Raw genomic sequence first — 16,119 nt, 5'->3', positions numbered from 1 at the left:
TATGGCAGGCGCTCACTCTCTCTCTCTCCCTCTCTTTCTCTCTCTCTCTCCCTCCCTCCCTCCCTCTCTCCCTCTCTCCTCTGCAATATAGATACCAAGAGGTTATATCAGTTCCTTTACCTATTTTCAGCACACAGTTCTTCTATTTTATTTATTTATTTATTTTTATACTTTTTAATTGAGACACTGTGAGAACAGTTACAGGGCTTTTAGGATCAAGGCTCAGTCATACAATGATCAAACACCCATCCCTTCACCAGTGCACATAAGCTACCACCAAGAACCCCAGACACCCTCCCTCCCTCTCCCCCTCTGCCTGTGCAGCATACAGTTCTTATCCAGAATGATCATTTGCAACAGTTAAGACTATTAAGAGTAAATCTCTTCCCATTTTGCTGCTGCTCTTAACCACCTTTACAACCTTCACACAGTTTCTGTTGATATTTTGTCATAGTTTATAATGATCTGAATATGTGTCACCCAGTAACTCCACTCTACTAGTTATTCCCCTTATTTAAAACCTTGGGCTGGAGCTATAGCACAGCTGGAAGGGCATTTGCCTTGCAAGTGGTTGACCCAGGTTCGATTCTTCCATCCCTCTCGGAGAGCCCGGCAAGCTACCAAGAGTAGCCCACCCACACGAGAGCCTGGCATGCTACCCATGGTGTATTCAATATGCCAAAAACAGTAACAACAAGTCTCACAATGGAGACATTACTGGTGCCCACTCAAGCAAATTGATGAGCAATGGGTTGACTGTGATACAGTGATTTAAAACCTTACAGTGTGGTAGTTCTAGTTCCTGATAATGTGATAAGACTTTTTGGTGGGAAAGGAAGAGAGAGAAATAAAGACCAGTGAGAGGGTCTTTACTGTCTTAAGTTTTGGCATCATATAAAATGAACTGGGAGCATTTTCACAGAATTCTGAAGCAATTTACATTGCATTTGACTTTGCTCTTACTTGAACAGTTGTTCTAGGGGCCAGAGAGACTACATATGGTCCCCCAAGCCTGCCAGGAGTGGTCCCTGAGCACAGAGGCAGAAATAAACCTGAGCACACCTGGGTTTATATATATATATATATATAATTAATATATATATATATATATATAGAGAGAGAGAGATCACTTTATCACTGTCAAACTGTTGCTCATCGATTTGCTTGAATGGGCACCAGTAATGTCTCCATTGTGATATATATGTATATATATATATGTGTACATATATATATGTATGTTGCTCTAGAGGTCAGTGGGGATAGCTCAGTTGTACATGGCACCAACTTTGCAGCAAAAGGCTATGAGTTCAAGTCCTTGGGCCACTGTATGTGCTGAGCATCATCCTGGTAACTCTGCTGTTTGAGTATGGCAGCTTTGCTGTGACCCCTGGAGCCAGAAGAGATTTTTACACAGTAAATTTCTGCAAGTAGCACAACAAAAGCAATATGGCCTCACAACTAAAAGATGTGTGAGCAATGTGGCAAGAAAGTGTGAAGCTGCATAGCAAATACAGATGTAAAAGCCACAGCAACCCAGGGTGAACACCACAGCCAGAGTGTGACCCCCAGCAAACTTTACTTGGCAGGTCCTTTAATCTGATGGCCAGCCCTCATGAGCAGCATGGATAATATTCAGGTATCGCTGGCAGATATGTGTCTGACCATTGGTCATCACACAACCGCCATCACAATGAAGGGAAGGGATAAGAAGGGAGTCAGGGGGGTTATTCTGATAAATGCTGATTACACTTCCTTTGCTGGATTGACCTATTTTTTTTTGCTTGTATTTGGGCAGCTCAAGACTTCCTCATTGTCTGTGAAAGTATGGTTGTAACAGTCAAGCTGGAAACACTGGTGACGAAAGTCATAAAAGCATGTGAAAGGCTCTGTGAGCCTTTCATTAATCAAATAAAATTTGAACTTAACATTAGAGTTGCTGACTGATGATCAATTATTTTCTAAATTTTTTCCTCAGAAAATAAGTTTCAGCCTGTTACAAATAAGATAGCTATGTGTGACAAAGCTCAAACAAAACATTATGCCATCATCGTTCATTATCCATTGAAGACAATGAGCTACTGTTTCCCCTCTATGTAATCAGGCACAGGTTGTGGAGCATTTCTATTAAAACTTTCTTCCATTGAGACAGCATGTTGCAAGATCAAATAACATACCAAATCATTTCAAATTTAACAGCAACTTAAGTGTCTAATATTTTTTAAATAATTTGACTTTAAAAGACTATGCTATTTAAATCACTGGCTAGAAGAAAGAAGCATCCCTGCTAGTCCTTCTTGTCTCCAAAATATATTTTAGATAAATTTGAAGGGTTAATCATAAAAATCTATCTCCCCAAAATTTTGTGAGTAAAATATTTATCTCGGGGCTGGAGCAACAGCACAGTGAGTACAGCGTTTGCCTTGCACGTGGCTGACCCGGGTTCGATTCCCAGCATCCCATATGGTCCCCAGAGCACTGCCAGGGGTAATTCTGAGTGCAGAGCCAAGAATGACCCCTGTGCATTGCCAGGTGTGACCCAAAAAGAAAAAAAAGAAAAAATTAATCTAAGCGAAAATGAAATCTAATGGTAAATTTTGACATTTGTATTATATGCAAAAAAATTTCTGCCAATAAACTTAAATTTTAATTAAAAGACCATTTAAATTTATAAGAAAGTAACATTTGAAAATATTATTTGTAACATGGAGGGTAACTAAACTGTACTGACTGATTTCAACTACATTTTATTCCTGCATTCAGTAACTTTCCACTGCCCGCTGTTGCCCACTGAATCTAAACTCAGGAAGTAATCAAATGCTCTCTGACTCAGATAAGCAGGGGTTTTTTGAATCCTTTGTTCAAATTACAGAAGCCCTGGTAATTAATGAAGCAAATAAAATGATAGCAAGTCCTATTGGCTCTGACCCTCTACTTCAAAGAGAAACGTTACTTGTCTTTTAAAATGATCAATTCTCCATTCAACCTTATAAAAAGAAAATTCAAATGGAGAGTCTGTCTGTATAAGTCATCACAATATTCCTGTTTTGTTGACTCTCCCATTGATGTAAGTGTGGAGAATAAAGGGCAGTAATACTGGTGCTGGTTATGAGCCGGACATACCAAGAAAGATTGCTTTAGGCATGCACTCCAAATATAAAAGTTAATCCTCAGGTCAACTGTATTTGCTCTAGCATTTTACAAGATCTGTAGCTTCAATAAACAAAAATTTATTTGAAATCAGAAAGAAAAAAATGTGCGGGCAGAGAGTCTCTTGCCCGCACGCCTGGCTGTCTTCCCTAGGGCTTCTCGGAGGAGATGGGTTCCAGCTTCCCTCCCCACCCCAAGCAGAGATCCCGGCGGCGTAGAACTGAACCTAGTTGCAGCCATGCTGGAGGTTCCTCTCCACATGTTCAGACAGGCCTCATGCATGAAGGTACCGGCAGAGGAACCCAGGTGTGTGTAATCCCATCAATGGTCAACATCCAGAGAGACTTAAAAGCAAGCTCTCAGAAGCTCACAGCCGCAGAAGGGCCATGCGATAACTTTTGCCTACTTCTCTCCCTGGGAGAAACTGGCAATCCTCTGAGAGTTTCCTGCCCACATGGGACAGCCTTGCAAGCTTCCCATGGTGTATTCATATGCAAAGTCCAGTAACAAGCTGGATCTCATTCCCCTGACCCTGAAGAGCCCCCAGTGCAACATCGTTAGGAGGGCCGAGTTGAGATTGACTTCTAAGAACTCAGGGAAAGGATGAAATGAGATGTTACTGAGCCTGCCCGAGAAATTGGTGATTAACGGGATATCATGATCGTGATCGTGAAGAAAAAAAATAACCATAGAATGGGAGGAAGAAAAAAATAAGCAAAGGTCAATATTTACTATTTAGTAATTTTTAAAAATGTAATGTGGGGCTGGAGAGATAATACAGTGGGTAGGGTACTTGCCTTTCACCCTAGTTCAATCTCCGGCATCCCATGTGGTCCCTTCAAACACCACCAGAAATAATTCCCGATTGCAGAGCCAGAAGGAACCCCTAAAACATCACTGGCTATGGCCCAGAAAGAAGCAAAAAAGTGCAATGCCAATTTTTGTTGCCACTTAATACCGTTGTTCTTCGATGCTAACATATTTCTTTGTGAGAGAATAATTTTTTAATTATATCCTGAAACCTTGTTAAATTCACTTATTAACTTTAGTTTTGATTTAGATTGTTTAGTATTTTCTGCAAACACAGTTGTTCATTATATGCTAGAAACAGTTTCACTTCCCCCTTTTTCTCTCTTGCCTAATAGTACTGCCTACAACTGCCAACACAGGAGCAGTAAGAGTTGATGTCCTGGCCTTATTTCTGGTCTTTCTGGATAAGAACTCTCTCTCCTAGCATCAAGAGAAATGTTGGGGCTATGGAGAGAATTCAAAGAGATGGAGCATATGCATTGTATGTGAAAGACCCCAAACTTGGTCCCTGGCATTGTGCATGGTCACTAAGCACCACGTGCTTAGACCTGATGTATCCCTGCCATGCCTAAACTTGCCAAAGGTTGCCAGAAATGTCCCAAAATACCGGGGAGGCCTCTAAATAAAAAAACTTTTTTTTTTTTGCTTTTTGGGTCACACCCAGCGATGCTCAGGGGTTACTCCTGGCTTTGCACTCAGGAATTATTCCTGGCAGTGCTTGGGGGACCATATGGGATGCCGGGGATCGAACCCGGGTCGGCCGCGTGCAAGGCAAATGCCCTACCCACTGTGCTATCGCTCCGGCCCCTAAAAAAATTTTTAAATAAATAATATTAGGTATAGGATATATTTTTAGTCCACATCCCTTAATCAGAAATCAGATTAAAGAAAATTTCTCCTATTCCCTCATTTACTGAAATTCTTGTCTTGAATAGATATTTAATTACCATCTGGTAATGTTCTTCATCTAGTGACATTGTTATGTGGCTTTTCTCTTTTTTGTTAATCTTCTGGATAACAGGATTTGGTGTTGGGGCCTGGCAATACTCAGGGGTCACCAAAACCACTTTTGGTGGTGCTGAAGGTGGGTGCATAGTGCAGGGATTAAATTTATGGCCTCATATATGCCAGGCATTTGCTCTACCACTTGAACCTCTGTCTTTTCCATCCCTGAGTTTTTACCAATTTTAAAGACTTTTTAAAAAGCCAACCAATTTCAGGAAGCAGAGAAATAGCGCATTGAGGGGCCACAGAGATAGTTCAGGAGATAAGACACTTGCCTTGAGTGCAGCCAACCTTGATTCAATCCACAGAATTATGTTTGGTCTCCCAAGAAGGAAGGAAGAGAGGGAGAGGAGGAGGGAGGAACTGCCATAAAGGCATATGGTCACAAGCCCTGGTGCCCCACATGCATGGAACACAACAGTGGTTGCTCTTCTGTATGTGATTCCCAGCTCCAGAAGCAATTTCTGCCAGATATATGTTAGCACCACAAAAAGGGACCCCAGGCAAAAACTAAACTATGTGTGAGCAGCACAGCCAGGAAGCAAGATCCCTGGCAAGTACATGCATGAACACCACAGCAACCTCTGATAAGTGCCAGAACCACAATTTACGTTCCCCAAGTAGGAACAAGTGAAGCGGGAACCCTGGTGTACATTGCAGCCCATGGTATGAGCACCACAGCTTGATGTGTACCCCCTGCAGAGCACCGCAAGTCAAAAAGGGCACAAACACTGCACAGTCATACCAACATCAGCAACAGGAGAGAAGGACAGGGAGTAGAAAGGATTTATTAGTTCTTCTAGCTGGAGCTTTAGTATAGCAGGTAGGGCATTTGTCTTGCACGCAGCCCACCTGGGTTGGACCCCCAGCATCCCATATGATCCTCCGAATACTGCCAGGAGTGATCCCTGAGTTCAGAATTAGGAGTAACCCCTGAACATTGCCAGGTGTGGCAACAAAAAAACGAAAAAGAAAAAGGAAAAAAAAAAACCATATTTTTATATATTGAATTCCATCACTTTTTCTTTAAAGTTTTTCTATTTTGTTTGTTTCACTTCTGGTCTTTATTTTCTTACCTCTATAAAGTTGTGGATCGACACAAATTAAAAGGAATTGACTGCAGCTGTGAGAGATGATGCAGAGCAACTGATGCTCATGGTGCTTGGTATCACTGTATCACTGTCATCCTGTTGTTCGTCGATTTATTTGAGCAGGCACCAGTAACATCTCTATTATACTCAGCCCTGAAATTTTAGCAGCTTATCCTTACTAGTCTTTCCCAACGATTGGAGGCTCTTTCAGGGTCAGGGGAATAAGACTTATTGTTACTGTTTTTGGCATATCAAATACGCCATGGATGTCTTGCCAGGCTCTGCCGTGCGGGCGGGATATTCTTGGTAGCTTGCTGGACTCTCCGAGAGGTATGTATATATCTTTTACTATATTTGGAATACGAATATGCCGTGGAGAGCTTGCAAGGCTCTCCCATGCAAGCAATAGACTTTTAGTAGCTTGTCAGGTTCTTCAAGAGGGAGAACAAGGCTATTAGATGTCACATGGCCACAAAGCGGGAGCTTGGTCTTATAGTCTCTGGATGTTGGCTGTTGGTGGGATTACATGGCACCAGGGGCAGTTTGTGGGTGAGGCTGCCAAGCTACTGGAAAATAGGGGGTCTGGGTGGAGAAGGCCCAGTTCCAATCTGGCATGGAGATCTCAGCCCCAGGTCCCGCACACCTGGTTCCTCTGCTGGTCCCTTCATGCGTAAAATGGCAGGTCACTTAAAAAGAGACTGAGAGTTTCTTATAAGATTAAAACATTATAAAATAAAAGTTTATGAAACACAGAACTTTGAGGCTGGGGATGTTGCTCAAGAGGCTGAGCACATGCTTTGCATGCAAAAGGCTCCAGTTCAATCCCTCAAGTACTACCCATTCCTACAAGCACCACTGGGAGCAACCTGTAAGCAAGAAGCAAGAGTAGTCCACAAATAGAGCAGGTGTGGCCCCAAAATGAACAGTAACAAAAATCCCCACAAAATTTGTCCTATCTGTTTAGCTTAGAGACATGCAAAGTTTATTTGCTAACAACTAAGAGGAGGACAGATTTTAGAGACTTGGGACCCAGCAGCAATAGACTTGTCACAGGTGCTTATTATACTGCATTTATTTACCAATAAAGTGACATCAAGTTTCTGTTAGTAAATAGCTTCCAAGTCAATGGACTTTGAAGCCACTTTATTCTTGGTGAATCTACCATGTCTCTAATAGAGAAAAATGGCCTTGTGAATGGAGAAAAATATACTGGGGATTCTATTGGTTATGAGGCTGTAGACAGTGTTTAAAGCAAGTTCTTCACATTCCTCATTTGTTACTGGAGTACTAGTTACTGGAGTACTCTATAATGTGATGTTTCTTTCCTCACTTTGTGGTGTCCTGCAGCTTGTAAAGATAAACTGAATGTGCACATAATCTCAGTGTAGGTAGCTATAACAGAATGCCCATGCATGAGTGGCTAAAGTAATAAATATTTCTCATGGTTCTCTCCTGGAGAGATAGCACAGCAGTGGGGTGTTTGTCTTGCATGCAGTCAACCCAGGTTCGGTTCCTCCACCCCTCTCGGAGAGCCCAGCAAGCTACCGAGAGTATCTCGCCTGCACAGCAGAGCCTGGCAAGCTACCCGTGGCATATTTGATATGCCAAAAACTGTAACAAGTCTCACAATGGAGATGTTACTGGTGCCCGCTTGTGCCAATAGATGAGCAATGGGATGACAGTGACAGTGACAATGACATGGTTCTCTAGACTGGAAATGCAAGATCAGAAGTCCAACATGTATAGTGTCTGGCGAGGGAAATCTTCTCTGTTCACAGATAACTGCTTTCTCGAAGGAGGGCACACAGAGAGAGCATCACTCTGGTGTCTATTTTTAGAAGGGCCCTGATCTCATTTGTGAGGGCTTCATCTTATGACCTAATTAGTTTGGAAGGACCTCACCTTTAAATACATCACATTGAGGATTCAGGCTTCTGCAAAATCATTTGGGGATGTAGAGTTAGTAGACGAGGTGAAGCACTTGCCTTGCATGTAGCTACATAGGCCATGATCCTGGTTCAAATTCTCAGTATCAAGTATGGTCCCTTGAGCTCTTCCAGAGGTCAGAACTAAAAACAGAGTCAGGAGTCACCCCTGAGCACCACTGGGGATAGCCCCAAAGCCCAAAACAAAAACCAAAAAATGAATTCTGGGAGGGGACAAATATTGTTTATACTGGTGCCCTAAATTATTCTGCATGTTACCACATATATGTGTTTGCTCAGCAGAATGATTCATTAACTCCTTAATCTTTTGCTTACATAGACATTCTGCACATAGATAATAGTTCCTGCATAGCGGTAATAGTTTCTAGAGGGGCATTAGGAAAACTAGGTTCTCTGTCTGCTCCTATCATTAATTGGCAACATAATCTAGGAGTAAGACAAGTATTTAAATTCATTGAATATTATTTCTTTTTTTCTGAGGGGAAGCCACCTTGAACTGTGCTCAGGGGCTCACTCCTGGCTCTGTGCTCAGAGAACAAATCAGCTATATGAACTGTAAGTGATTTACCCACTGGACTATTTCTCTTTTGTTCAGGAATATTAGTCTTTTCATCCATAAAGTGATATCAGCACCGATCACCTAACCTAAATGAAATGACATGTGTGGAAATATTATGTAAAATGAAGAAAACCACACATACATAGACATAGAATTATCTCGGTGTATGATTTGCATCACCCAGGGGATATGCCCGAGTATAATTTCCTTGGAAGGCACAGATGGACAGAGAGAGAGGATAGAGCCCTGTAGTTGCTTTGTTCTTTAAGAAGAATGCCAGATTCAGAAGAATGCCATATGCTCCCAGTTAGATGAGAAATTCTGAACCATGTGGCGAGAGGCCCAGGAGGAAAAGTAGAAAGGACACTATTGGAAAATGAAAGTCTCTAAGACAGTGAGGAAAGAAAACTTAGACATGGTCACCAACTGTTAAATTTACTGCAGTGGGACTTAGGTCCACCACTAATTAAAAATAAAATAAGCAAAACCAAAATAGAAACACATAAAATCCCATATCTTTCCTCCGACTGCTGCCATTAGTCAGTTCACATTTTGTCTTCCTGTGCTGCTGAGTACTGTCCTTTCTTAGTTGTAAGGTTATGCAGACATTAATGTAGAACTAATGTTTTTTCCTTGTCTATGGTCGTAGTCATGTTATTTGATTGGGTTATGTAATTTTTACAGCCAATTTATACCTATCTCAAAAAAGTCCCCAACTTTTCCTACTTATCTACCGTGGCATCAAGCTGCAATCCTCAAAGAATAAACTAGTTTTTGAATAGGGTTTTGTAACATACTAACTTCAGTTACACTTCAAAAACTGTAATGTCCTATGGGGCTGGAGCAATAGTACAGTGAGTAGGGCGTTTGCCTTGCACACGGCCAACCCGGTTCAATTCCCAGCATTCCATATGGTCCTCTGAGTACTGCCAGGGGTGATTCCTCAGTGCAGAGCCAGGAGTAACCCCTGTGCATTGCCAGGCGTGACCCAAAAAGAAAAAAAAAAAACGTAATGTCCTGTACAGGCAAAAAATAACAAAGTAATACTAAATTCTTTTTAAAATTCTCAATAATTTATAATATGAGATTATAGTTTATTCCTTATTTAACTTTTATAGAGCATTACAAAGTTGTTCAGGAGTAATAGCACAGTGAGTAGGGTATTTGCTTTACATGCGGCCGACCAGGGTTTGATTCCTCTGCCCCTCTCGGAGAGCCCAGCAAGCTACCGAGAGAATACCACCTGCACAGCAAAGCCTGGCAAGCTACCTGTGGTGTATTCAATATGCCAAAATCAGTAACAAGTGTCACAATGGAGATGTTACTTGTGCCCACTCAAGCAAATTGATGAACAATGGGACCACAGTGCTACAGTGCAGTGCTACAAAGCTGTTCATGATTGAATTTCAGTCATACAGTATTCCAACACCCATCCCTCCAGCAATGTACATTTCCCAGCACCAGAACCCCCAGGTTCCCTCTCATCACCACCCACCTCCTATCCCTTGCCTACTTCTGCAGGCACTTTTCTTCTGTCTCTGTCTTTGATCCATCTCTCTCCCTCCCCCTCTCCCTCTCCTTCCCTCCCTCTTACTCCCTCCCCCCTTTCCTTTTGGGCATTGTGGTTTGCAATATTGATACTGAAAGGTTATCAAGAATATCTCTTACCGGGGCTGGGGAATAGCACAGTGGGTAGGGCATTTGCCTTGTACATGGCCAACCCAGGTTCGAACCCCAGCATCACATATGGTCCCCTGAGCACCGCCAGGGGTGATTCCTGAGTGCAGAGCTGAGTAACCCCTGTGCATCGCCCCGGGTGTGACCCAAAAAGAAAAAAAAGAATATCTTTTACCTAGGGCTGGAGTCACAGCACAGCGGGTAGGGCATTTGCCTTGCACGCGGCCAACCCAGGTTCGATTCTTCGGTCCCTTTCGGAGAGCCTGGCAAGTTACCAAGAGTATCCCACCCGAACAGCAGAGCCTGGCAAGCTACCCATGGCATATTCGATATGCCAAAAACAGTAATAAGTCTCACAATGGAGACATTACTGTGCCCGCTCAAGCAACTCGATGAGCAATGGGATGACAGTGACAGTGACAGTGATCTCTTACCTACTTTTAACTCTCAGATCTCATGCAGCGTGATCATTCCCAGCTATTATTGTCATACTCATCTTTTCCCTATCTTACCTACCCTCAGCCACACAGACACTTGTGGTTAGATCCAACCGTTGACCAGTCCTCCTAATGCCTGTTTACCCTGGCCATTGGATATTAGTCTTCTACAGATTATAGTTTATTCTTGCCACCACTGTTCTATTATCAATAAACTTATAATATTTTCATTAGATTCCATTTTTCTCAGACATTCTATTTTTTATCTTTTTTGAGGTATTGTGGTTTGTAATACTGTTAACGATGGTTTTGTGCATACATCATTCAACACCACACTCACCACCAGAGTGTCTACCTCCCTCCACCAATGTAGAACTGTCTAAAATCCCTAGGGTTTCAACCAGGGATATGACTCAGTGATTTGTGTGTTCTAAGGGCTTGTATTTGATCCCTACCACCAAAAAAAAATGTATATGAAAAGAAAATTCCTAGGGTTTGAAATATATACAGATATAAAAATGCAGATGTAGAGTTTCTAAGGAATATTTTTGTTTCACAGTTTTGAGGCTGTTGATATAAAAATAACAGTTATCACAGAAGAGTAAAGTAGAAAAAAAACCACTGAATTTCTTTAGAATTCTATAGTTTTTATTTTCTTTTTTCTATTTGTCTTGTTTTATAAGTTTGGATTTATGATATATATTATGCAAACTGCTTTTGTCATATTTTTACTATACCACTCTTTTAAGCATTTTTCTTTATCACTTAAAAACCCTAAATTCCTATCTGATGACTATACAAGTCCATTACATAAATATATCCCCTTTTTCATATTAACATAATTTTAGATACTTAGCTTCCCTGAAGAATTTAAAAGTTTATGCTAAGATGATAGATAAATAGCATTTCTGTAAAAGTTTTTCTTTTATGACTTACACTACATTTAAATATCTTTCAAATGTTAGCCATATTTTTATTTTTTTGTAAAACTGTGTTCAGGGGCTGGAGTGATAGCACAGCAGGTAGGGCATTTGCCTTGCACTCGGCCAACCTGGGTTCGATTCCCAGCATCCTATATGGTCCCCCAAGCACCACCAGGAGTAATTCTTGAGTGCAGAGACAGTAACCCCTGAGCATCGATGGGTGTGATCCAAAAAAAAAAAAACAGCTGTGTTTCACTTTTATCCAAATGTTCTTAGAAGTTGATACTAAGTCATACAACATTTTAAATTTAGGATATTAACACTTTGGTAATACTGGTAAATACAGTTTGGCTTAAAATTTCCTTATTATAAAAATGTCATTAAAACTTGAAAATACAAATAAGTATAAGAAAATAAAACTTATTCCATTAGTGTTTTCAGTATTACCACATATTAATGGATTTAAATTACATATTTTTGTTGGCACCATGCTTAGTTTGGGTAACCATATAGAATAATAGAAAAATTTTGCTAAATATTTATGTTTAATATTCCTTAAAAGTTTTCCACTAGATGAATGCACCATAAGGAATTAGTGTCTTTTTTTATTTGCCTTTTTTTATTTTGCTTTTTGGGTCACACTGGGGTTACTCCTGGCTCATACACTCAGGTATTACTCCTGGCAGTGCTGGGGGGACCATATGGGATTCTGGGAATTGAACTTGGGAATTGATGCTCGCAAGGCAAATGCCATACCCGCTGTACTATCGCTCCAGCTCCATAATTAGTGTCTTAAAGACAGGCATTGAGCATCCAAATTTTCACATCTCTAAATAACGTGATGTTCTATTATTAGGGGTCCTCCCAAACAGTGCCGGACTGGGGGGACATCACTCCATAAACCAGTTCAAAATGCTGTGTGTCACTGGGTGTGACCCCCCCAAAAAAGTAAAATACTTGTTGTTCACTAAAAATAAATATTTTAGTTTTTATTGAAGTTTTATTTGAAGAAATACTATATTTAATAAAGGCATCCAATAAAAGTATACTGATCAATGAGTTTTGACAAACATACATCATGTAATCAACCCACATGGAAAAAGTTCCCTTTACCACCCAAAGTTTCCTCCTGAGCATTTTCATCAGTCACCAGTCCCTTCCTCCCACCCAGTAAGTAGGTCGCTGCAGGTGTTTCCTATCAGCATAGGTATATTTTATAGCTTGGTGACTAGTATGTTTCTTAATAGATCTATATATGTTAGGTAAATCTTTTTATATAAATGGAATCATACAGTACAGATTCTTTTTTCCTTTTTTTTTTTTTTTGGCTTTTTGGGTCACACCTGGCGATGCTTAGGAGTTACTCCCAGCTCCTCTGCACTCAGGGACCGACCATAATGGGATGCTGGGGATCGAACCCAGGTCAGCCGCATGCAAGGCAAATGCCCTGCCCTCTGTACTACCACTCCGGCCCCAGTATGGATTCCTTACGAGCTAAATTCTTTGGCTTAGTTAGTACATTTTTGAGAGCCATTCTTGTTGCCTGATTCAGTATGTTCCTTTTCATTCTTGCACTAAATGCTATTTTATAATACACCTAAACTTTTTTGTCACCAGGCCAATGATAAAACTCTTGGACTGATTCCAGTGTGGGGTGATTATGAATAAAACTACTTTTTTTCTAGGTATATCAGTCCCTGCTTCAAGGCCAGCACATTTCCTAAAGGAAAGCCAACTCTTGTTGAACAGGATGAGGCAATGGTGCAGAATATAATTTTGAGAGCATCTTGGAAAGCTCTCAGGGAAGCACCTGATTGCCTCCTCCGGCACAGTCACGTAAATGCCTGGCACTCCTGGCCCTCCCCGGTCATACTTTCTGGCTCCAGACAAGTCTAAAAATCTTGCCAAGTCAGTTCTTGTCCCCTCCCATGACAAGAGAGGAATGGAGAAGAAAATAAGAACACGCATCATGCAGTTTGCTGCCAGATGCCCTAAATAGCTCCCAGAGGTGGTAACAGGGTCAGGCTACCCCCTTGAGCCATTTGAGCACCTGCCTGCTGGCCTCTGGGGCATTCTGTGCCCTCTTCCTGCCTCCGCTAAAATGGCAAGCTTAGGGATCAGGAGAACGTTTTTTAATTTTTAAGTTTTTTTTTTTGCAATAATGTGCTGGCCTGCCTTCTGAAAAGAATGCAAACTTGCAAAGATTGATCCTGTGCAATAATCAACCCTGACACAAAAAAGGCTTATGTATGTATAGCACATGGTAGAGACTCTATAGGCTTTGGGGAACAGTGCATAAGCCTGAGTCATGAGCATTAAAAATGCCTGATTTATAAGTAAGCAATAGCATTTGAAAGTTAAAGTAGGGCCTTTGACTATCATAGGCTTCCAGTAAAATAAGATTCCTTGGCATTGAAACTAATGATGGATAGGCGATTATTTCTCATGTCTAGTTACAGACTGCATATGTTATTTCATCAAATGTTTCCAGTAGAAACCTAAAGACAATCACTACTCTTGCTTGGCCATATCTCAAGGGGTTAGAGCACATGCCATCCAGGTGCAAGGCTCAGAGTTAAATCCCAGACACACCCTGCCCAAACCCCAAATACTGGAGCTCCTGAGCCCCACAGGAGATACCTTGGTGCTCTGCAGCAGAGCCAGGAAAAGCTTTGACTTCTCAGGCCACAGATTACAGGAGTGACCCTTGCTGACCATTGCTTGGGTTCCTGCAGATGAACAACTAAAGGCCTAAGCTGTGCAGATCCAGAGTCGACCATGCATGTGCTCTCCGTAAAGTTACCTGCTGCCGAATGCTGGTGCAGGCATGAAGTGTTCACGGTGCTTGTTTCTCTTCCCTCAGTTCACAGACATTGGAACCTTCGAGACCGTGTGGCAAGTCAAGTTCTACAATTACCACAAGCGAGATCACTGCCAGTGGGGAAGCGCCTTCTCGGTCATTGAGTACGAGTGCAAGCCCAACGAGACGCGCAGCCTCATGTGGGTGAACAAGGAGTCCTTCCTCTGAGGGCGGCCGCTCCTGTGAGGCTGAGAAAAGTCTCCTCAGACGTCTGCATTTCGGTAACCCAGCACAAGCCAAGGCACGCCACCCTGTTGCTGTTTCCCACCGGGTGCCGATGACCTACTAGCCCCAATTATTTTGAAAGTGTAATTCCCCCCTGATGCTATGTTCCTGACTAAAAAGTTCATGATGTACCGTCCCCCCCAAAGATGATCCCTTTCTGTGTCCCGTGCTGGTGTTCCCACCTCTGCGTGCTCTGGGTCAGCCTGAGGACCCCTTGTGACCGGAGCTCAGTGGCCTGAGCAGGCCCGTCCTATCGGCCATGACTCCACTCGACGACTGTGGTGTTTCTTTCCAAATTGATTCCTTCTCTTTGTTAAACAAGCAAACAAACGTGTTCAATAAAAAAGGAACTGTGTGTGTGGGTTCTTTCCCCCCAGTGTGGTGTGGTGACCTGTGACTTGTGAGGTTTCTTCGTTTTCCAAGCAGGCTTGGTGAAAATGTATTAGAGTCTGGAGTGAATGGAGGCTCGCCTGTGGTGTTTTCTATAAACAGATCAGCTTTCTTCAGAGAAGGAGAATGATGAAATCCCAAGATGGATTGTCAAGAAGTGTCTGTAGTGTCCGAGTACTCTGGTAGCCCATTGTGCTGTGCTCGCATGAATGTGGGAAAGGGCTGTGTTGTGAACCAGTGTTCATCCAGGTGGCGGGAGGAGGCAAAGTTCACCTCTCCGGTGAACTCCTGTTGGGATTAAGCACGCATATTGATGGCCTCTCTCCTTTCTCCTTCACTTAAACTTTGTAAAACTGTGTATGGATCTCTAAGCACCTTTTGATATTTCTTAATAAAGATATTAAAAACTGGATATTGCTTTGCCTCCGTCATGTGGGCAACAGCTACTCAGCAGCTGCACCTCTGCTCCAGGCCAGCTCCTCTCAGAACTCTCCCTTTGCTACAGGGTGAGTACCTGGGATAGAATTAGCGCGTTTTAATTCAGAGATCAGTTCTGACAGTTTAATGGAAGAGCCCCAGCCAGCTCTAACAAGGCTCAGGCACGCCGTCAGAATAACAGGTGCCTGTCTGTGTCAGGCCCTGTTCTTCCCTGATGACCACTCTGTCAGCTGGCTCTGTAGCCGAGGACATGGTGCTGACACAGCGCACAGAAAGCAGGGTGGAGACCTCCTTGTCCGCTCCCAGGCATTGCCAGGCACCATGCCCAAAGCCGGTACTGCGTGCAGTTTGAGAATGGATTCCTTAGGATGAAAGAAATGTCCCCTTGAGAAGCAGCATACCACTTTGCAACTATTATGTTCACTTGTGGAAAACCAATCCCGTTCCAAGACAACAAGAAAGTTGTTTTATTTACCTGTAAGCCCTTCGTGTAAGATGGTGCCAGGTTAATTGTGGGTATTGTAAAGAGTCCTTTTATTGGAAAACTGAATTTGGAAGGCTGGCACCAAAAGCCATTGCACTTGCTAAGCTGCTTACCTGCAATGAGACTT

At 42.3% G+C, this 16,119-nt stretch overlaps 1 protein-coding gene across 1 annotated transcript; it reads left to right on the top strand.

Annotated features, from left to right (window-relative positions):
* Positions 1-3,300: 3,300 nt before the first annotated feature.
* On the top strand, positions 3,301-15,482 carry CNRIP1 (cannabinoid receptor interacting protein 1). The gene is made up of 2 exons (XM_055121585.1): positions 3,301-3,453; positions 14,459-15,482. Exons 1-2 carry the CDS (start codon positions 3,316-3,318, stop codon positions 14,621-14,623), a joined length of 303 nt encoding a protein of 100 aa, XP_054977560.1. The 5' UTR covers positions 3,301-3,315; the 3' UTR covers positions 14,624-15,482.
* Positions 15,483-16,119: the final 637 nt, after the last annotated feature.

This window comes from Sorex araneus, chromosome X, assembly GCF_027595985.1.
Source record: "Sorex araneus isolate mSorAra2 chromosome X, mSorAra2.pri, whole genome shotgun sequence".
Taxonomy (NCBI): Eukaryota; Metazoa; Chordata; class Mammalia; order Eulipotyphla; family Soricidae; genus Sorex; species Sorex araneus.
The sequence above is the reverse complement of the archived record's forward strand: the minus strand, read 5'-3'. Positions and strand labels throughout refer to the sequence as shown.

What these genes read in the sequence shown, in the direction of transcription:
- CNRIP1 (XM_055121585.1), top strand. Translation starts at nt 3,316, where the DNA reads ATGGGTTCCAGCTTCCCTCCCCACCCCAAGCAGAGATCCCGGCGGCGT. An exon ending in GTACCGGCAGAGGAACCCAG is followed by an intron (nt 3,454 to 14,458) that starts GTGTGTGTAATC and finishes CTCTTCCCTCAG; the next exon opens with TTCACAGACATTGGAACCTT.